Source organism: Anabrus simplex, chromosome 1 (genome assembly GCF_040414725.1).
Source record: "Anabrus simplex isolate iqAnaSimp1 chromosome 1, ASM4041472v1, whole genome shotgun sequence".
Classification (NCBI taxonomy): Eukaryota; Metazoa; Arthropoda; class Insecta; order Orthoptera; family Tettigoniidae; genus Anabrus; species Anabrus simplex.
Window position 1 is genome coordinate 1,036,237,935 of NC_090265.1, and position 23,293 is coordinate 1,036,261,227.

The following is a 23,293-nucleotide window of genomic DNA, read 5'->3' on the forward strand; positions in this document are numbered from 1 at the left end:
CTTCTGTATTACTGGTGTTATTATGTCTATGTTATCTTTCAGATGTCCGACTCATTGGCTGAATGGTCAGCGTACTGGCCTTCGGTTCAGAGGGTGCTGGGTTCGATTCCCGGCCAGGCCGGGGATTTTAACCTTAATTGGTTAATTCCAATGGCACGGGGGCTGGGTGTATGTGTTGTCTTCATCATCATTTCATCATCACGACGCGCAGGTTGCCTACGGGTGTCAAACAGAAAGACCTGCACCTGGCGAGCCGAACCTGTTCTGGGATATCCCGGCACTAAAAGCCATACGGCATTTCATTTCATCTTTCAGATGTTTAACTGTTAACTTATCCATGCCTGGTGATTTATTTTTGTCCATTTCTTCAATTATGTTTGCTATATCTGCTGTACTTGCTAATGGTAGGTAAAATGATGAAAGTCTCTCTCTGTATTAGGTAAGGGTCTTTGTTGTGCCCTACATTCATGTACTACATTTTCTAGCTGTTCTGAAAATGTTTTTGAAAAGTTATCAACTTTATTTTCTAGTGAGTCTTGTCTCTTGTCTTCTTAAATAATGTCTTACCATTTTTTCTATTGTCAATTTCTTTTTAGTCTTTAGCACATCATTTAATACTTCTTAAGTTTTCTTCATGTTCCCCCTACAACTTTCAAACTGCAATCTGTAATACTTTCTTTTTGCTTTATTAATATCAGCTATTATATCATTCCTCATTCTTTTATATAAAATTCTTAAATTTTCCTTATTTTCTGGATTGAAATTTGATGCATTTTTCCATCTTTTGAAAAGTCTGTCCCTTTCTTTGATTTTTTCTATTATAGCACCTGTCAGCCATGGTTGAGTGACTTTCCTTTTCTTCTGGTTTTTTGTATTTTTCATCTCGTTAATTGTCTTGTTAACTGCATTGCAAATCTTCATGTATATACCATCTAAACTCATATTGTCATTTTTCTTTTCCTATAATTTTATTCTCATTTATTTCTTTTCCTATAATTTCTATTTCTGTTCTTAACATGGATTTACCTGTATACTATCTATAACTTTTTCACTTGGAACATTTTTATTACACCCAGTATCATGTGATATCTGTACAGTTATTATATAATGATCAGAAACTTTTGTCTGAATTACAGCAGAATCTCTTATATTTTTCCCATTACTAATCAATGCATGGTCAATGCCGGATTGTGTTAGTTTTCCATTTACATACTCTTCCCTTGTGAACTTGTTAATGCAATGAACTAACTGATGATCTGCTATCACATTATCGTACAAGGATGTGACTCTGCTGTCTTTCAGAATATCTATGTTCATCTCCCCAATAATTATTATGTGTCTGGCATTCATACATTGTAAATGAAGATCTAACTCCTCCACAAAATCCTCTGGATTATAGTTAGGTGGTCTGTGTATTGCCAGAATGATCCCATGTAGTGTTCCATTAATCCAAACTTCCCCTGATAAATTTTCAAACTGATTTGTTATAAATTTCTTTTAAATATGAACCCTTCCTTGACAAAAAATGACTATTCCTCCACCCCTAGAAAACTTTCTTATTAAGTAATGCCTTGACAAAAATGACTATTCCTCCACCCCTAGAAAACTTTCTTATTAAGTAATGCATACTATATCCTTGTAACTCATACTGCTCAATTCCCATTTCATTATTTAAGAAATTAATATGTTGCTTCCATGAAAAATATCTGTCTATTATTATACCTAGATATAGATATACATCTACCAGTGGCCAGCTGTATCTTAATATTATAGCCATCTGATCCCAATATTTTCTAATTGATCTTATATTCATATGAAGTACACACATTTCACTTTCTTGTTTCTTTGTCATCTGTAGCCATTAATCACAATTATTGCAGACCTCTGAGTCTAGTAATAAACTATAACTATCAATGTAACTAACATCCATAACTAAATTTAAGATCATCATCAATCGGTTTACTCATTGCCGAACGTCGTGACCTCATTTCTTCACTCCATTAGTAACTGCATCCTAAATGAGATTTTTTCCATCCTGAGCGGTCTTCAGCTCTTCTTAAGATATTGTGAAGAGGTAGACCGGTGATCTTCTTTGCTTGGTCCAACCATCTACTTGTTGTTCTGCCTTTTGGTCAGGTGCCTTCAATTTTGCCTTGCAGAATGGTCTTTTCTAAATTGTCTCCTTCTCTCCTCAAAATGTGTCCCAGGAAATGGAGGTAACTTTCACTAACGCTGGAAGATAAACGTTTTGTGATGTTCAGTTCTTCTATAATGGAGGCTTCTTTTGTTCAACTGCGTACTTGAGAAGGTAATACAGGAGTGGCAAAAGACGTTAAAAGAAAAAAAAAACTTTTATAAACCTATAAGGATTGGTACAAAGAAAAATGGAGTGGAAATAGATTGCTTAGCGTTTGCTGATGATATAGCCCTGATGACAGAAAATTTTGAAAGTGCAACAGACCAGATCAATGTGTTGAAGGAAGTAGCAGAACAGACAGGTTTATACATTTCTTTTCGAAAGACAGAAGTAATGTTGAATATCAAAATAGATACGGCACAACTAAACACCAAATATGGAACGATAAACCGTGTTAGTAAATTTAAATACCTTGGGGAATGGTTTAAGCATAATGGACTTGACAAAAAGGCCATAGCAGCAAGAGTAAAGAAAACGGAAGTCGCTTTCCAAACCATCCGCAACATTTACAATAAAAAGTGCTTTTCCCTGAACACAAAAATTCGTCACTACAACACTGCCATCAAACCAGTATCGCTGTATGCATCTGAATGCCTTATCCTGTCCGAGAAATGCTTGCTTGTGGATTTAGCGAGGAAAGAAAAAAAGATCCTACACACCATACTTGGCCCAAATTACAAAAATGGCATCTACATTAGAAAATCCAGGCAAGAAGTATACCCTCAGATAGAGAAGATCACGGACACAATGCGTAAAGGCAGAGTTCGCTTCTATGGTCATATACGACGGATGATCGACTGTCGATGGACGAAACGAATCTTCAGTATATTTGACTAAAAATCAAAAACGGCAATGCCATAGTACGTTAAAGTCAAGAAAGATCTTAAAGAACTGGGCCTACAAGCAGAAGATGCACAAGACCAAAATCTTTTCAGAGCAGCCACCAAGACTTTTGGGCCTTTCTGGGACGAAAAACGGGCAACTGGTGCTAAATGGACAGAAGAACGTAATGCTAAACACAGCGAACTAATGAAGACAATGTGGATCAAGCAAAAAATGAACAAATGCCAGAATGTAAAGTGAGGCTTATCATGGTCTCTAGTTGGCCGATTAGGGAAGTTGAATGAATGAATGAATGAATGAATAATAATAATAATAATAATAATAATAATAATAATAATAATAATAATAATAATAATAATAATAATAATAATAATAATAATAATAATAATAATAATAATAATAATAATAACAACAACAACAACAACATAACTGAGACAGGCACACAGTAATAAAATCTACTTTGTTCACATCTGGCTATCCAAATAGGACTGTAGTTTCTGTTTTCTGGGGTACAATAAATACCGCCCTTCTTCCTCATCCTCTCTTCTCTGTAGCATACCAGTAAATTAAGTTGTAAATTACCCGTGGCAATGAAAAGGGGTGACACGATTAAACAAGCCAACAATATGCAAATTCATTTGAATAATTTTTTATTGGAATAATATTTGACGAGTTGTACTACTGTTATGCTAATTGGCAGTATGGTGACTGAGTTCAGTCAGTGCATGTGTAAGGTTCTATGTGTAATAACTGATAAGTCAAGGGTTGTTTAAACATTAGAGTGGAGGAGAAAAGTGATTCTCAAAAGTGAGAAAGAAATTTCTGCAAAGAAACTTGCTGAAATATTCAAATCTGCCAGGACACAAGTAAATAACACAACATACAGCCATTGTGTCATATTTTAGATGTATAGCACAGCAAAAATAGCCTCACGTTTGAATAAACTTCCAAAATCTTTGTTAAAAAGAGATGTGGCAATACTACAAAATATACCACAATGGAAGATTTTATTGTGAATCAAGAGAATGAAGAAAATGCTGTACTATAGCGTATTTAAAATAACCTACTCTACATATATATATATATATATATTGTAGTTTCATACTGTCATTGTTCAGCATAAGCATACTCTTAGTTTTACTATAATTTATGTAAGTTAAATAAGGTGTTAGTCAATCAATGACTGTAGGTCCTACTGCAGCTGATCATGTGATGAAATAGATCTCTTCCCCCAATCCAAAATTACATAACATTAATTTAGCAGCCACCTATACCAATGGCCATTTTTGTGGAAGAACAAATGGTGGCTGCTTTATGCAGATTTCACTGTACTTCAAATGGGAAAAAACTTACAGGTTGATCCCAGGTCACCACGGCCTGCCACACATGTGCTGTCTGATCACCGCTTGACGTAAGAACCAAATCACGATTTGGGTGAAAGCGTACAGAGTTCACTGACCCCTGGTGGCCCTGGTACTGCAATAAGGATCGTCCCGAGTCCACACTCCAAATGCAAGCAGTGTGATCTGTATACAAGAACAATGGTAACAACATCATTAAAATGGAATATTCGTGATTTTCTCAGAGAAATAATAAAATATATTTCACCATATTTTAACCTAATCTGACATTTTATTTTCTAAAAAGATTATTTGGATACGTTTGACCACATCCATCTCCCACAAGTCCAGCTCCTCATCCACGCGGTGGGAGGTGGGAAACGTCATAAAGTAGGGAATAGCCTGTGGGGGTGAAGTACAGTAGGGACAACGGGACAACATGTGCCCCAAGACTGCTATGGTAGCTGTGAAGGCTCTACAGAAATCCTGACAAAGATGGCAGCTAACGGGGCTCTGGTGAAGTCACGACAGGCCTAGCAAGACAGTGATGGATATAAACTTGCTTTCAAGGAAACAAGGAACAATAAGCCAGACCGACGTAACAGATGAAGACCCCGGCAAGGAACAGGATTATGAATTGGTACACTGAAAATACAAACATTGACTGGAAAAGTAGAAGAGGTTGTAGACATGATGGAAAGAAGAAAACTGGATGTATTGGGGGTGGCAGAAACTAAATAGAGGGAGGAAGGTAAGAGAGAGCTGCAGAATGGTTTTTGGTTGTACTAGATAGGAAATGATGAAGGAAAGCAAAATGGAGTAGGAGTGGTAGTGAGAAATGGATTGAAAGAGGTAGTAAAGGGGATACGTGACACGTTGAAAGTCAAAATAATAGTTAAAGAAAAAAGAAAAAGAATAAAGATGAATTTGAGAAAGAATTGGAGTGACAGCTGAATGGCGAAAATAACAGCAATGGGAGACTTGAATGCCCATATAGGCATGGAATTTTTTTTTTTTTTTTTGCTATTTGCTTTACGTCGCACCGACACAGATATGTCTTATGGCGACGATGGGATAGGAAAGGCCTAGGAATTGGAAGGAAGCGGCCGTGGCCTTAATTAAGGTACAGCCCCGGCATTTGCCTGGTGTGAAAATGGGAAACCACGGAAAACCATCTTCAGGGCTGCCGACAGTGGGGCTCGAACCCACTATCTCCCGATTACTGGATACTGTCCACACTTAAGCGACTGCAGCTATCGAGCTCGGTAGGCATGGAAAAGAAGGGATATGACAACATACTTGGAGCAGAAGGATGGGGAAACAGAAATAAGGAGGAGAAAGCTACTGGATTTGTGCAAAAGAAATGGGATAATGGTTGAGAACTCATGGTTCAAGAACGGAGAAAAGCATAAGATAACCTGGTACAGCAGTGAATTTTCTAGGAAATCCATTATGGATCATATAATCTATAACAGTGAAATGTTAAAGATGTAAGGGTAACACCATCAGAGGCCCTAGATAGTGATCACAGACTACTGATAATAAAACTGAGGACAATGAAGGGAAGAAAAAGGAATGAGAAGCAAAAAAGACATATCAAAACATGGAAACTGAAGGAGAAGAAAACCAACAAAGAATACCAGGAAAAAGTAAGATTGAACTTACCAACAGATGATACAAAAGCAGGAAAGCAGCAATGGGAAAGGTAAAAGAAGTCATTAGTAAAAGCTGTAGAGGAAGTTTGTGGGAGAAAAATGAAATGGCGTATGGCTTTTAGTGCAGGTCTTTCGATTTGATGCCTGTAGACAACCTGCGCGTCATGATAATGAAGACGACGCATACACCCAGTCCCTGTGCATGAGAAATTAACCAATGATGGTAAAAATTCCCGACCCTGCCGGGAATCGAACCCGGGACCCCTGTGACCAAAGGCCAGCAAGCTAACCATTTAGCCATGGAGCAGGACTCTGGGAGAACTAGTGCTAGGAAAGGATGCAAAGAGACCTCATGGTGGAACAACAGAGTCGAAGTGGCTGTTGGGGAGAAGAATAAAGCTTTTAAAGGTGGTTTCAACAGAGAATAACAAAGACAACAATATAAGACCAAAAAAGAAGAAGCTAAACATATTGTAACAGAGGAGAAGAAAAAATGGATGGAAGAGTGGACAAACATAATGGAAGAAGATAGCAAAGGAAATTTAAAAAAAGTACTGTATGGAATTGTCAAGGTAAGAGGAAAGGCGTGAGGAAATATGTTATAACAGATAAAAATGGACATGAAGTGCAGGAAAAAGGGAAGCTAAAAGGAATATGGAAGGAGTATTTTGAAGATTTACTAAACCCAGAAGGATGAACTGAGGAGGAAAGTATAAGCATGGAGGAAGGAAGAAGCATGGAAAAAGACTTAACATGGAGAAAAGTGGAGGTAGCACTGGACAAGATGAAACGAGAGAAAGCTCCAGGTTTAAATTAAGCGAATATTTAGATGGTGACAGCAGCAGGAGAGGTAAGGAAACAGTGGCTTTATCATGTGTTGAAAGTAGTATGGAAGGAGAGGAAGACCCTGGATTACAGGATGAAGGGGATAATCATACCCATCTTCAAGAAGAGGAATAGGAAAGATTTTTAAATCTATACAGGAGTCACATTGGTATGTCACTGTGCAAAGGGTTTTTAGAAGATTCTGGAGAATAGCATTAAAAAGAGGGAGGAAGAAAAGTTAAGAGAAGAGCAGTATGGCTTCAGACCAGGAAGGTCTATAGTAGACCTTATATTTGCAGTACAACAACTACAAGAGCATCATTATGAGTGGGGTAAAGATCTACTGATGGCCTTCTTGGACTCTGAGAAAGCATATGATCATGTGTGCAAAAACAAGGTATGGGAAGCCTTACAGAAAAAAGGTGTTGAGAAACAGACAATAGAAAGAGTGAGGGAGATGTACAATGGGAGTGTCAGTTGTGTGGAAGTAGGAGGAGAGAGAACAGACTGGTGTGAGCAAAACAGTTATGATGATGATGATGATGATGATGATGATGATGATGATGATGATGATTGATGTTTAAAGGGGCCTAAACAGCTAGGTCATCAACCCCACGAGGTGCAACAAAATGAAATGATAATAAAAACTTCAAAATGTAGCCACTGACTTAAATATAAAATGAATGAATGATGATAAAATGACCATCAATCCAAAACAATCAGTGAATCCTTCTTTTCTGAGATGACGCTTGTTACAAAAAGGGGTCCAAAATCCAGTTCACTGGCCCCTCATAACAGTACTAATCACTGGTAAAGCAGAACCATGGTGCTCCTCCTATAATAGTACTAATCACAGGTAATGTAGACTCAAGGTGTTCCTCACATGGTGGTACTAATCACAGGTAATGCAGACCTATGGTATGTCACACACAATGGCATCACTCGCAGGCAACGCAGACCCATGGTTTTCCTCACATAGTGGGACTAATCACAGGTGCCTGTATTCCCGTGGTGTTCCTCACATAGTGGAATTAATCACAGGCCACGTATATTCTTGGTGCAACTCACCTGGTGGTACTAATCATAGGCAATGCAAACCCATGGAGTATCACACATTATGGTACCACCCACAGGCAACGCAGACCCATGGTGTTCCTCACATAGTGGTATTAATCACAAGCAACAGCCAAACCCATAGTGTTCCTCACATAGTGGTACTAATCAGAAGCAACATAGACCTGTGGTGTTCTTCATATAGTAGTACTACTTATAGATAGGTAACGCAGACCCATTCTGAACACAGGGGAACTGACATATTCCAGCGCAGTGTACGGCACCTTTTCTCTGCAGTTGAGTCCCCTACCCCCGCCTTGGTGGGATACACACGATGGTACTAACCACAGACAACACCTAGACCCATGGTGTTTCTCACATAAGGGTACTACTCCCAGGTAACATAGGTCCATGGTGTTCCTCACATGGTGGTACTATTCGCAAGTAACGTTGACCAATGTTGTTCCTCACCTAATGGTACTAATCACAAGTAGCTTCATGGTTCTAATTTCACCATCCCTTGGTCGCCCCTTTTCGTCACCTCTTACAACAGGCAGGGGATACCATGGATGTATTCTTCGTCTGCACCCCCACCCACAGAGGATGAGAAAAAAGGACTAAGACAAGGAAGTGCTCTGTCACCTTTGCTCTTCACTGTAGTAATGGACGAGCTAATGACAAAAGTGGCAAGGAAAATTGGGGAGGAAAAAATGAAAGTGATGATTTCTGCAGATTACTTGTTAGTCTGGGGAGAAAAGGAAGATGATATCCAGGAACAGTTAGATGCATGGGAAGATGAGGTGGAACAATATAGAATGAAATTTAATGCCAAAAAGAGTGAGACAGTAATCACAACTAGAAAGAAGGAGAGACTTACGAGAGGGATAATGCTTGGAGGGGAACAGCTTAGGAAGGTACGACGGGTACCCAAAAATAACCAGAATAACACTGCCGTGGGCGAAGCTTGTGTAGTACGCATTTCTGCCGCTAGGCGTGTATAGCGCAACTCATTGCCAGACCAGTGCCGCCTGTGTTGTCGACCTGGCTTGTTCTGTTGATCTGCAGTGATTGTTTTTGCTAGCACTGTTTTGTTCTTGTTTTGTTTTTTTATGATGGCAAGTTCAAGTGAACAACGTGCAAACCTTTTATTTGGAAGTTATAAGAAGATTGCACAACAGTGTTCATCAATAAAGACCCAATTTGTGGCAGACAGGAGACCGGTTCGTCCACCATGACAACACACCTGCACACACAGCCATCTCTGTTAGATAGCTTTTGGCTAAAAATGGCATTGTTCCACTGCCCCACGCACCTTACTCACCTGACCTGGCTCCATGTGACTTTTTCTTATTTCCACGCATGAAAAGGGGCATGAAAGGACACTGATTTGACAACAATAAAGAGGTCCAGAAAAAAAAATGAGGGAGGAGCTGTCAGCCATTTCTAAATAAGACTACAAAAAGTTTTTTGAACAGTAGAAACACTGGTGGGACAAATGTGTTAGTCGTAATGGAGAGTATTTTGACGGGGATAAGGTTGTTTTGTAAAAATTTGAAAATATACAGCTTTTAAAAAATAATTCCAGTTTCTTTTGGGTACCCTCTCATAGAGGAAGTATCATAGAAGAAAGCGGAAGAAATTATAAGGAAATAACTGAGCATGGAAGACAAGCAGGAGCGTTCCTGAAAAGTGTCAGAAGCCTGGTTTGGAGCAAGGATGTCCCTCAGACCAAGAGGAAGACAATAGACAGGTGGATAAAAGGAATGGAAGAGTGTGTACAGTGAAGAGGAGAGGACTGGGTAAGAGTGAAGGGGGAGAAGTGGTGGGAAGAAAAGAGGAGATGGAGAGGCTTATGTTCCAAGCAGACCTGGCCAACAGCTGGAAAATGCAGATGATGATGTCTACATCCATTCTATAAACCACATATAAGTGGAAAAATGGTAGTTTAAAATACTGCATTTCCCAAAATTAGTAACACTATCAAAATTGAAATATTCTAAATAAAAAGTACCATACTTGTTCTATAATGGGTCTTCCTAATCTTCTTTTCAAATGGATGTCATGTGACAGGTAAGGGAAAGGGAACAGATACCCATACTATGCAAATTTGGCAAATCTTCCATGGCTCAAATGCTACTAAGTATGAATAGCAGAATTTTGCAAGAAGGGATTAGGCAAGCATTTTTTGTACTTCCTGAAGCTGCAAAAGTGTCTTGAATGTCATTCCTTCTCAACCCCTATTACTTAAATTGTCATAACTTAGAGAAGAGTTTTTCTCCACACCACACACACTATATCTACATCAAATTACCTTTTTTTTTTGGCACAAGTAAAATAGTAGGACAAAAATCTCAACTGTTACACTGAAAATCTCCTAGAATTTTCAAAATAGAAGTCCAAAATTAAAAATGATTCCTAGAGAAGTACAGTATAGAATATACATGACTGATCACATGAAAGTTGAAGAGAGTCTTAGACAGTCACATAGATGTACCAGTGTTCTCCATAGGACCTTTTTAATGGGCGCACTGCACTTCCGTTTTAACAGGCCGCCCAGCTAACATAACCTAGATGTGTACTAGTTACATAATATTAATACAAATGAGTCACTGGGTGCTCCAAATTAAACAGTAAAGACTGTAAAACTACTTATTTATATGATAAATCTTCATTACTGTCAGCATAATTGCATCAATTACATTGGAGTTTAAATGTTAGGTTGACTATCACTCAGTGTCGTGCGCGAGAGTGTCTCGATTAGCGTGGAATCGCATGCCAGCTCAATTCCTCACAACGTTACAAACCTGTATGGGACTCCACAGCAACCGAGTGATAAGTCCCGGTGTTAAGTGATTATGAACAAGCAGTAGAACACTAGAAGTTCAAAATATTCTGTTATGTCTTGTTCGTGAAAAGACCACTAAAACAGTTCAATTTTGTAGTTAATGTTTACCTGTCTGATATTACTGTTAATGTCCCAGGGGAATACAACAAAATGTCATCCCATGCATTTTTTTTACGTAGTATTTCCCGCCTGGATACTCATTCCTGCCACCCGGCTGACGAACATTCCTGGAGAGAACACTGTGTACTTTCCAGCAACCTCATACAAGCAGAGATATTTCTGGAGTCACTGGAACAACCCAGGCTTGTTTTGGATTTTAGCAGGTGGTTTTAAGATTGGATGCCCTTCCTGACACCATCAGATTTGTTCACCTCAAAGTTCTAGGGATTCAAAGCTCTTGCATCATAACAGAAAGCTGGTAGCTAAGCCAGTGTGCTAATAGTAACTACAGATCTTGTAATAAAAACTGGTTAGTCCCACGATGTTCCTACAACTAGTTCTCAAGCTCCGATGCGCTTAAATATTTACAGTGCATGAAACTTCAATAGGAGTAGACACATTATATTCAGAACACTGTATATTGGTGTTAGGTTCTCTTCCATAGTGCAGTGCAATAGATCTGTACAGGAGAGCATAATCATACAAAGTTAAACAAGTTCCAAGACATATCCTTTTGCACTACTGATGCCGCACACCACTAATTTTAAATAAGAGCTATGTTCCACACACACATGACGTTCATTTTAAGAATATGTTGCATATATAACTTTGAGGTTGGGTACTTCACACTGATTACACTTTAATGACTGGTCTTCCACACCATTTGCAGACATCAATACGGTGTTCTCAAGCATAACAGGGAATGCTGCATTTCAACATTTTAAACCAAGGCTTACCAAGCGAGCTGGCTATATGGTGTGAGCTTGCATTCAGGAGATGGTGGATTGAAGCCTCACTGTCGGCAAGCTTGAAGATGGTTTTCTATAGTTTCCCATTTTCACATCAAGCTAATGATGGGGCTGTTCCGTAATTAAGACCATGGTTGCTTCCTTCATATTTCTAGCATGACTCTATCCTATCATCTAAATCATTAGAGATGTTAGAAAATATAATTCAATTAGGAGAGGGAAAAAAAGAAGGAAGGTAAAAAGGAAAGAAAAAGTTGGAAGTAGAAAAATTATGATTAAAAGGAAAAAATAGGGAAATAAATGAGGAGGTGTAATAGTTTAAGGTGGATCAGGTGGATGGGTTTTAGGAAGCAGAAAATATTGGTAGGAACTATATAATGCCTGGAATATTGAATTTGGGTTTGTAAATTTAGCATTTTTGAAAAAGCGGATAAGGAAGTCGAATAAAATTTTTCATTTTTCAGAAATTTCATTTAAATTGAAATTGGGGTTGAAGTGTTGATCAAGATGAATAAAACAATTTTCAGTAGTGTTTAGTGAAGTGTAGTAGCCTTTGTTAATAACTAGAAGTATTTTTATATCTTTATCAATACTGGTGAAATTATGATTACAGTCTTGTATGTGTTGTCCTATTGCAGAGAACCTGTTGTATTTTATGGTGTTGATGTGTTCAGAGGATCTGATATTAAAGTCTGATGTACAAAGAGCTGCAGTTATTGAATTGGAATCTGTATACTCCAGATTTAGAAAAGAACATTAGATTTATTAATTGAGTTAGAGTTGTGTACTAAATCAAGATTTCTGTTATTGGTTTTAAAATATATTTTCATGTTGTGGTTTTTTAGAATGTTGGTGATTTTATAAGCATTCTGAGAGAAAGTAAAGGTGGAAAATGCAGTGGGTTTGGTTTTATGTTTTGTTAATGTGGTTTTGGGGTGGTGTTTGAATTGATTAACAATATGCTTTATGAAAGAGTTGTTAACGCCATTTAATTTTGCTGTCACAAGCATTTTGCCTGCACGTTGTGTCTGTGTCGTCTTTATCACAATGTCATCCTCATCACAACACGCAGGTCGCCTATGGGAGTCAAATCAAAAGACCTGCACCTGGCAAGCCGAATATGTCCTCGGATACTCCCGGCATACGCTATTTCATTTCCGATCATTTATGTCTTATAGATTGTTACCATACCGGCTATGATCACAGAGATATTCATGAATTTGAATTTTTGTTACTAAGTCCATATCAGCGCCGAGTCACGAGAACATGGGTGAACAGGATTTAATGAAAATCGGTATGTAAAGTCGGAGAATAAGGAACTACAGTCTATGCTATAAATAGTTTCATAAGACACCATAATATCACAGAGTCGAAAGAAAACTAAATGTGAAGGCCTACAATATAGAAAGCTCATAAAATTTATCAATAACAACATTACTTTGACCATTGTTTGCTGTGATGTGCTTTGTGTCTTCTGTTGCCATTCATCTCCGATAGATAGGATTACTGCTGTGTACCGAGTTTATTTTTTAATTTGCCTTATGTCGCAACGACACAGTTAGGTCTTATGGCGACGATGGGATAGGAAAGGGCTAGGAGTGTGAAGAAAGCAGCCTTGGCCTTAATTAAGGGTATAGCCCCAGCAGCATTTGCCTGGTGTGAAAATGGGAAACCATGCAATAACATCTTCAGGGCTCCCGACAGTGGGGTTCGAATCCACTATCTCTCGGATGCAAGCTCACAGCTGCGCGCCCCTAACCACATGGCCAAATCGCCCAGTCGTACCGAGTGAAACAGTCAGTTTGAATATTGGTGGGAAGTAGCTGGGGAGTTAGATAACTTTCTTCTTTAGCATGCCATTCCTCTGGTTAATAAATTTTCTGATACTACTGGTACGTAACACACTGGTTCATCATAGCATTTGAGCTGTTCAATCCATACTCTGAGGCACTGATCGGAATGAGCAGTGTGCATATTTAATGGAATAATGGCAGATGAGTGTTTACGGCAGTCTGCGGCCCGGTCACTTCAGCTCTGGAACTTTGGACTGTTAGACCTACACCGTATCAATCAGTCTATACTGATCTACATTTAGGGCAGTCGCCCAGGTGGCAGATTCCTTATCTGTTGTTTTCCTAGCCTTTTCTTAAATGATTTCAATGACACTGGAAATTTATTGAACATCTCCCTTGGTAAGTTATTCCAATCCCTAACTCCCCTTCCTATAAATGAATATTTGCCCCAATTTGTCCTCTTGAATTCCAACTTTACCTTCATATTGTGATCTTTCCTACTTTTAAAGACATAGTAAGTTACTATTTGTTAAAAGTGAAAAAATATGATGTTTTTCATTGATAGAGTATTTTATATGATAACATTGCTTTTAATCGCTACTTTCCTATTGACATTTTTGTAATGACTTATGTTGACTTCAGTTAGGAAAGCCACGAAGTCAGTCTTTCTGAGAATCCCGTAGCGAAGCATGGGTACATCAGCTAGTATTGTATGTTGTGCTGTTTTTATTTCCGTCATGTCTCTCTTTTGTTTTTTTATTTGTTCCTTCATTATGTTTTTTGGCACACTTTTAGCTTGTATTACGTATATCACTTAACCCTCCCCTCCCTTTCACTGAAGATGGCTCAAATGAGTCTAAACATTTTTGAATTTGATTATTCCATCTAATGATGGAATTACATGATGTATTGAATTAGGAGGATACACTTAATTTTTTCCTTTGTAAAGTAAAAGGTGAAAGTTCTCAAGCCTTTTATTTTAGAGTTAAGTGGTATATTCCAAGCTGTCAGTTGAATGATGGCATGGAATAACATTAGTAGATGAATAAGCTTGGGTGGAGCTGTTAAAAGTAGGAGAGATCATAATAAGAAGATAAAGTTGGAATTCAGGACAAAATAAGAGCAAATATCATTTTCTTAGGACGAGGAGTAAGGGAAATGTTTGCTAAATTTCCAGGTTCATTGAAAGTGTTTAAGAAGAAGCCACATAAACAACTTGTAGGGAATCTGCTACCTGGGCAACAATCATAAATGCAGATCACTGATGACTGAACTGAATTGAAATCTACAGTATCATTTGTGGACACTTTTGTAACCTCGTTTCCAGTACTCTCTCAAATACCTTTATGGTGCACAAAAGGAGTCCAATTGGTCTATAATTGATGGATTCAGTTGGATCACCTTTGTATTTATATATAGGAATGTTTATGCTCCTTTTCACTTCACTCACTGATGATCCTGTCAAATAGAACTGTACCAGGTGAGTTGGCCATGCGGTTAGGGGCACGCAGCTGTGAGCTTGCATCCAAGAGATAGTGGATTCGAACCCCACTGTCGGCAGCCCTGAAGATGTTATTGCGTGGTTTCCCATTTTCACACCAGGCAAATGCTGCTGGGGCGAGGAGGAGGAGGAGGAGGAGGAGGAGGTGGTATACTCTTTACCGATGCTCATTGCCTTTTCTGCTTTCCATCTAGCTTCCAGTAAGCTGTCTATGTTACGTCTCTTCAACGGATTGGCATGTTCACTAGTTTGCCCTGTTAGTGTTCCTATGTTATTAGAAGGTATTTGAAATTGCATTGTCGCATTGCTGTGAGGATGATATTTGACAATACTTGATGTTGTAGATCTCACTCCTCCATTTCTTATGCTGGTAGTGAGGTCACAATCTTGGCATGTGCTGGTTGCCGTGAACGCACAACATTCACCTTCAGACAGCATCCATGCAAAAATAATGACGCAATGAAATACTCATAGCTGGCCCGTCATGTATGTCAATCATGAGTCTATGCCATCGGCCAATTGTAGTTGGTTCATCCGCCTTTCCGGGGCGATTTCCTACTTCAAAGACAAGGATGAAGTTGGAGGCTTATCCCAGTGTCTGCTCAGTCCTCATACAGGAAGAAACCTAATCTGGATTAAATGTTGAATCTAACTAGAAAATATATTATAGTTTATTATTTTCTCATCCGTATTGATAAATCTCACAATTATATAATGGGGATAATTCCACCTAATCAATACTACTTGTTACAAGTATTTACATTAAAAATACACCATTTGCAGGACTGGTTTCAATCTAAAATCGATCATCCTCAGCTGCTTGAGAACATAAGATAAAATAACATACACAAATCACTAAACTCGCACTTAATCTAAGAATGTAGTTAAAAAGCATAGTAAATTTTGATTTTCATGTCCATAGATCCTCTATAAGTTTCGTTACACTTTTGTGTTGGAGTTCTATATCTCCTTCATGAATAAACTGCGTTTGCAGGGTCCTGGTATATTACTAATGGAACACTTCATATCTTGTGTATTGCTTATGCCGGTGAAGTGCAAACTTGTTGACTACGGTAATGAGGTACATTACACTTAGTGCTAGCAGGGCTGTCCTGAAGCCAAAATGGATTAAATAAGTATTGTTTACCCTTCTAAATAAGTACACATTTGCTTGTGGAGATTGTTTGTCGTGTTCTATTAACGTAAGTTTTCTTGCTGTTTATTATGCAATTGAAATGGAATAATAGTCTTGATTTTGAGCTATTAGGTAAATGTGGAATTCGGTTGGTGAGGCCAGATGCTTGTTGCCCTGCTGGAGGCAGTGGAGTGATAGAGTGCAGCTTTCAAATTTGGAGAGAGCTCAGCGGCCTATATTTATTTGCATTATGCAAGCAAAATGAGACGGAAACAGAGGTAATGGTGGCAAACTCTGTTACATACACGAGTGACTACACATGATGGTACAAATCTGTTGGCTGATGTGCAGTTTCAAGCAGTCAGTGGGCACAATAAAATGTTACCAGAATGTTACTTTGCATCATTATCAATTTGATAGGGCCTTAATTTGCAAAGAAGGATACCACATTCAGAAAACACCAAGAGGTGTAAGAGAGATAGGCAATGACAGGATGATTTCTAGTAACTGGTCATTTATACACTACTGTAGTCTGCAGTACCTTAAGAACATAACTTAACAATGCATTACAATAAAAGTATGTTGCCATATTTTATATGTAATATACATTTATATTTATTTATACATACCTGCCCCTGTTCCCATACTTTTCTTTATTTATCCTTCCTTCCTTTGGAGTGAAGAAAGCAAGGATGTCAGTTTCTTCCAGCATTCCTTGGCCAGTATTCAGCTATGTCGCCAGCCCCCTCCCAATCACTGTTTCTTAAAATTTTGTTTAAATGCCTGAAATGTTTGGTTAACCAAAGCCTAGGTATGGTTGCCACATTGCAAAGACGGTATTTATGCAAGCAAAATGAGACGGAAACAGAGGTAATGGTGGCAAACTTGGTTACATACACGAGTAACTATACATGATGGTACAAATCTGTTGGCTGATGAGAAGTTTCAAGCAGTTAGTGGGCACAATAAAACAGTGTCTAAAACCGATGTTGAACCGGTCGTGTTTAAACACTGCCTAGAGCACAGTTTAACCTCAAATGAGAGGAGTGAATCACAATCACAGGTTATGTACCATGGAACACGTAATTTGTCTCCGGGAAGAAAGGTTAGTCTGACCCCTCTGTGGGTCACCCGCTTCTAAATCGCAGCAATTCATTTGACATGTATGGGAAGATAGATCTTAAAATAAGGTTTCACTTTTCAAGAGACTTGTTTCTTGAGACTGACAAAGAGACAGTCCAGTTACTGTCAACTTGAATACAATTCTTGGCACCGACGTATTTTATTATATACTGCACATAGGGTAATTTCCATGGAATTATACGTCACTTCGACTACATACATGTCAGAATTACTTGTCCTAATGGTCAGAGGGCTGTCACATACTGTACATCAACCAGGAGGCATTCACTTATATTTACTGAAAACTAAACACACATAAGAGTGAAAACTAAAAGGTAGGTTGTATGTGGTTTATATATATATATATAAAATCGTATAAGTTTTCGGCAACTATCAGATATTACAAGTAATAAAATTCATTGCAGACCGTACTGGACATCAGATTATGATTTCGGCTGATGATGCTTACGACAGTTAAACAAAACATGTCCCATCTTACAACGCCTGTTATGTTTATATCCTAAATATAAGGAAAGATAAGTATAAGAAAGGTGGTGTTAACCATTATTCTTATTTTAACTATCAGATAGGAAATGGCAAGTGGTAGTGATTATTGTTTAAAGAGGAGGACTGGAGAAGAAGAGCCATGGCCATAACAGTCCTAGTATTTGCCTGGTGTAAAAATAGGGAAACTACGGAAAACAATCTTCAGGGCTGCCGACTATGCGTTTCGAACCTACGAACTCCAGAATGCAAGCTACATCTATATCGCCCATACAACACACTTGGTTACACATCACTATTGCTTCATCTTCCCTTCATCGAAGCTACTGTATTTATGAGTAGATTACACCCACTGTAACAACGCTACAATCAAAGCTACACTTTCCCGTACGGTGGCGTGTTGCTTTAGTGTCGATAATATTGTGAGATTTAATTTCCACCGAAAGGAATATTCTTTGGGCAAGTCATGCTCATACTTAGGCATATTTGAGTAATGTGTAGGAAGACAAACAGCTGACTGGCGTTCGGCGCATGCACCAACATATTTCATTGGTTGCGACAAGCAAAGAGTTGCATAAAAGATACTTCTATCTCCATTTTCAAACCAATATTGAAACTTTAAACGATGTCTAGTTAAACATCAGCAGAACATTGTTTATGCAATGGAAGATCGTGCTCGATTTAGACGTTGTTTAGGTAGACGTTGTCTAAGGCTTAAAACTAGTCATCGTTTCTGCAATCGGCCCTTTATCTCTGTACATCTCAATAAAATGCAACGTGTTTTGCTTGGATCACTCTATCTTTACAGATCAAGCAGGCAGAGGTGAATGCGAGTCACAAGCTAAGGTTCTATCTACGTCCAAGCTTGCTGTAACTTGCATGTGCGCAGCCCTTTGATGTGATGCAGGAAAACCAACAAGCAGTGGAACACAGTGAACCTTGTACCACCCAGAGAGAAATACAACTCAGTTATGTTACAAGGTTCAGCTGCAAGTCTGAATGCACCTTTACGTTTAAAACTTGCACACTGGTGTGGCACTGTATGGAAGAGAAGCATGGACAATAACTAGCTCAGAAAAAAAGAGAATAGAAGCTTTTGAAATGTGGTGTTACAGAAGAATGAGAAAGGTGATATGGGTAGATCGAATCACAAATGAAGGGATACTGATTCAAACTGGTGAAAGTACATTGATTTGGCTAAATTTGACGAGAAGGAGATATAGAATGATAGGACACATCTTAAGACTTCCAGAACCTGCTTAATTAGTTTTGAGGGAAATGTAGGTAGTAAGAACGGTAGGGTGGACCAAGATATGAATATGACAAGCAGATTAGAGCAGATGTAGGATGTATTAGTTCTGTAGAAATGAAAATAGCATAGACTAGGATGGCATGGAGAGCTGCATGAAAACAGTCTATGGACTGATGATTTTCTTACAAAATTGCACAAAACTATTTTAATCCTCCTAGTCAAAACTATTTATTTTTTACGTCCAATTAAGACTGAAGATGACGCAATGTCAGGTCGAAGCATGTCTATTTATGTGTGAACTATCATTCAACCGTCAATACGGATTCAACAATGAGATTCATATTCTGTAATGTGGACTGATGACTGAAACATTAATATTGCCACATTAAATTTGTCACTGAGGCTTGACTTTGATAAAGTACATATTCTTTATAGATTCATGGACATATACAATCTAATCTAATACTGTCTCACTTTAATTCCACAAGTTTGTTTTCAATATTATTGCTCAACTACATTAACTGAATATTAATCATTATGTTGACTTGTGCAGTGCAGTTTTGCAAGGAGTTTGTGAAGGAACTAAAATTACTAATACCAAGGATGAAGAATGGGTGTTCTGAGAATGGATTTTATGAGTTAATTTTTTTGGGGTGCAGAAAGAGTATGCGGTAGAATATCAGAAAAGGTAGAACAGACAGACACTCAACATGGTGGAAAGACAGAGTGAAGAAAAAGTTTAAGCTAAGAAGAAATTGTGGAGAGAATGAAAAACAAAGAAATAGGTAACAAGAATAGGTAACAACATCAGTTCACCTTTATTTAACTCCAACATTCCAATTTCAATGACTTTTTTCATCACATCTGCAGTATTGGTCTCTACCCTGTCTTCGCTCAGACTGTTGCCTGCTCTCCAGCTCAACTTCACCCTGCTACTTCACACATCTACATCACCATGCTTCCAGACTTTTCTACAGTGCATTTCTTGGGTTCTATTTTCGATTACTTTGCCTAATCAGGGTATAAATACCCCTCTGTTAAACACACCAGTCCACAGTGATACATTGGCGGTGGTTGGAGAGTGGGTTTTACTTCTATACCCCAGCTCATGGGAATCTTTATTGGAACACCTTTAACATATTTTTTTCCATGTGGTGAGGTACCAATGAGGGATTTTAGCTTATCGACCTATTGAGGCCTTGAGTGGTACTTATGATATTTCTAACTAGTACTGCATTTCTGTGGTATTATGGAACTTAAAAGTTATAATCACCCTGACCAGGATAGGGTTTGCACCCCTTAGTGGAGTGGGGTTAGAGGATAAGGTTCTTAGGTCTCCAGTAGCAAAGACCTATAGTGTTGTAGTTGCATATGTTCATGAGCAGTGGATTTTTACTCTCAGCGAGCGCATTTTAAGACTAAGTGACTGTGCTACATCTCCTGTTATGAAAAGTAGGAAGTTGGTACCGGTCAAGCAGGTCATCATTCTTTTTTTACCACTGGGTGTCTGATAAGCAGCGGAGAGCACAGTTCTGGACTCGCCCCCAAATGGGGCTGACATACTCTAGTATCGGTCTGATAGTCGATTTGTAGAGCAGGAGTTGGTTTTCTATAATAAGCCCATTGTCGGCTCTAGTCATCAGCATTAACTTGCATAGGCACACATGTGCCTGCATTGTGATGCAAGAAATGTTATCACTGAACGTTAAACCACTATCTCAGGTGACACCTAGATATTTATTGGTTTTCTAGGTACACCTGACGACTTCGCCGAAAAACGTCAGGGGCTCTGGGTGGGTTGGTTGGGGGGGGGGGCACACATTTTGTTAAGAGCATGGTGCTACTTTTCCAAATGTTCATTTTAACTCTCCACTTCTCTAATCAGGGTACGTGAGTGAAGAGTGCCTCCTGGAGGTTGTCTTTCAACTTAGCTACCTATTACAAGAAAGAGAATATCACCGTGTGATCTGCATAATAATTAGTATTTACTAATTTCAAATAAACTCACTCACCATAACAGATGTGTTACAACTCAAAGTGAGTAATATAGAAAGCATATTACTGTAAATAATTAGATATTATAACCTATGTAACTGAGACCAGGCCAGTGACAAAGGACGAAAATTTAATAAAGGCACTAAAATCTAAATGAAGCTGATCTAAAGGAAGCTACAGAAGCCATACAAAGATAAAATAAGCAATTAAAACACGTGGGAAGACATTAAGGTGAAACATTAACTGATAAAATGAAGAAAATAGACTGAGATAGACATACAAACTAGATGAATAAAGAAAGAATGCTAGAAAATAAAACTATGGAGTTACAATGGAAAGAAAAACCCATATTACGATGGATGAGCATAATGAAGAACAACACGAGACAGTGGAACCTGAACTAGAACTTGGTTATAGATAATAGTGATGAAGAACAAGAAAATGAAGAGGAACCACATTTTCTGTAACCTGGCTGCATCTGGATCGGGAGAAAGACTTTTCTCATGATCCCCAGGGTATAAAGTTTATGATTCTGATACCTTGAAAGAGTGTATCAACATACCAGAATCATATCATACAAAAAGGGAATTATATAACAAACACGAACTATTAATATTAATAATACCAAGATATGTTCTGTAAAAGTTTACCAACAAACCTGCAGATGCAGTGCCAACGAGAGGCTGACCAGGCCGAGCAACTGCAACATCCCAGATGCCATCTTTGTGACCCGAAAATTCTCGAACTAATGAACAGCTTACTGTTGGACCTTTGAAACTTGATACAATTTTGCTAGTCTGTGCCTTCAGTTTGTGTGCAGTTTTCACTTTCTGTGATGAACCAGATGCTGCTGTTAACAAAGTATTATTGTATTAAAAATTGCATTTATTTGGAACACAGATCAAGTATCTCTGATATAGAACATTCCATTTAAATGTAGTACAGAGAACTGAGATGAAAATCTGGAAAAACAAAATACAAAAACAAAAAAATCCCCACAAACTTTACATAAATACTTGAAAATAAATGTTAGCACAGGAACATGGGATACAAAGAAACCCTATTAGCCACGTGCATGACTTGAAACAGTTAATGAAGTGCAGCCATTGTACTGTATGTACAGTGAAACTTGTCTGAATGACCACCCTATTAACAGACCACCCCTTTCTGATTTTTAAAGGAACTGATTTAAAATCCCATAAGCACAATGCATTTTGTACCTATATTTAACCCCTTAAGTGGGGAGCTCGGTACAAACCAGCTCACTCCCAGGTGGGGAGCGATTTCCCTGACTGAAGAAAATATTTAATTACTTGCTTAAAAACAATCTTAGAGTAAAATGAACTATTGAAGGGCCCTAAGAGAAATATTTACTTGAATATAATGTGTATAATTGTTGAAAAATCCTATTATTTTAATTTTTTAATACTTTGTGCAAGAACATACTAAGTGCTTTCACACTGTGATATTGAGGTTGCTTCTTCCTAATAGCAAAGCCGTGCTTTTCGTTTATACAGTAATGTTTACCTGAATATTTTAGGCAGTTTACTAACAACATCTGCCTGGAAATGTTTCTGTATATGTAAATTGTAGCTTTACAAAGTTTACATATACATAAAAGATTTACAATGGAATAAATTATAATACTCACAAAATTTTCTGTTATGTTGGTTAGCGCTTTTGAGGGATCAAGTTTATATACCTACAATTCATAAGTGACACACATGGGCTATATTACACTACAGGTAATATTTACAAGGAAAAAGATCATGTTATATAAACTGTCTTGGGTTCGCATAATTTCTATGATTCCATTCCGAAATGCGATTGTTTTCTTGGTATGTACGGATGGTTCTCATCAATTGACACTTTGCCATCAGGGGAATAAGCTTTCGAAAAATTTGCCTACAGGTGGTCAAATACTGAATTTATCTTTATATTTATCTTCATTTATCATTTTGGGAAGAATTTGTACCTTATTCACCTCATTGTCAGATATATGTAAAAAGCTGTGGAGGAAACTCTAAATAATAATAATAATAATAATAATAATAATAATAATAATAATAATAATAATAATAATAATAATGTTATTGGCTTTACATCCCACTAACTACGTTAACGGTTCTCAGAAACGCTGAGGTGCCGAAATTTAGTCCCACAGGAATTGTTTTGCATGCCAGTAAATCTACTGACAAGAAAGGCTGATGTATTTGAGCACCTTCAAATACCACCGGTCTGAGCCAGAATCGAACCTGCCAAGTTAGGGTCAGAAAGCTGACCAGCGCCTCAACCGCCTGAGCCACTCAGCCCGACAAGAAAAAA

At 38.1% G+C, this 23,293-nt stretch overlaps 1 protein-coding gene across 14 annotated transcripts in view; it reads right to left on the reverse strand.

The window, feature by feature from the left end:
• The window catches only part of Wdr37 (WD repeat domain 37), a 167,487-nt gene that overhangs the window by 49,289 nt on the left and 94,905 nt on the right, over window positions 1-23,293 (reverse strand). For 13 of the 14 annotated variants that reach the window (XM_067137018.2, XM_067137017.2, XM_067137011.2 and 10 more), the window contains 2 exons: window positions 21,627-21,818; window positions 4,394-4,566 (listed from right to left, as the gene is read on the reverse strand). In XM_067137018.2, the coding sequence (XP_066993119.1) occupies window positions 4,394-4,566; window positions 21,627-21,818 (365 nt within the window). The remainder of the gene's footprint in view (window positions 1-4,393; window positions 4,567-21,626; window positions 21,819-23,293) is intronic. The other variant, XM_067137020.2, reaches the window with a different exon arrangement.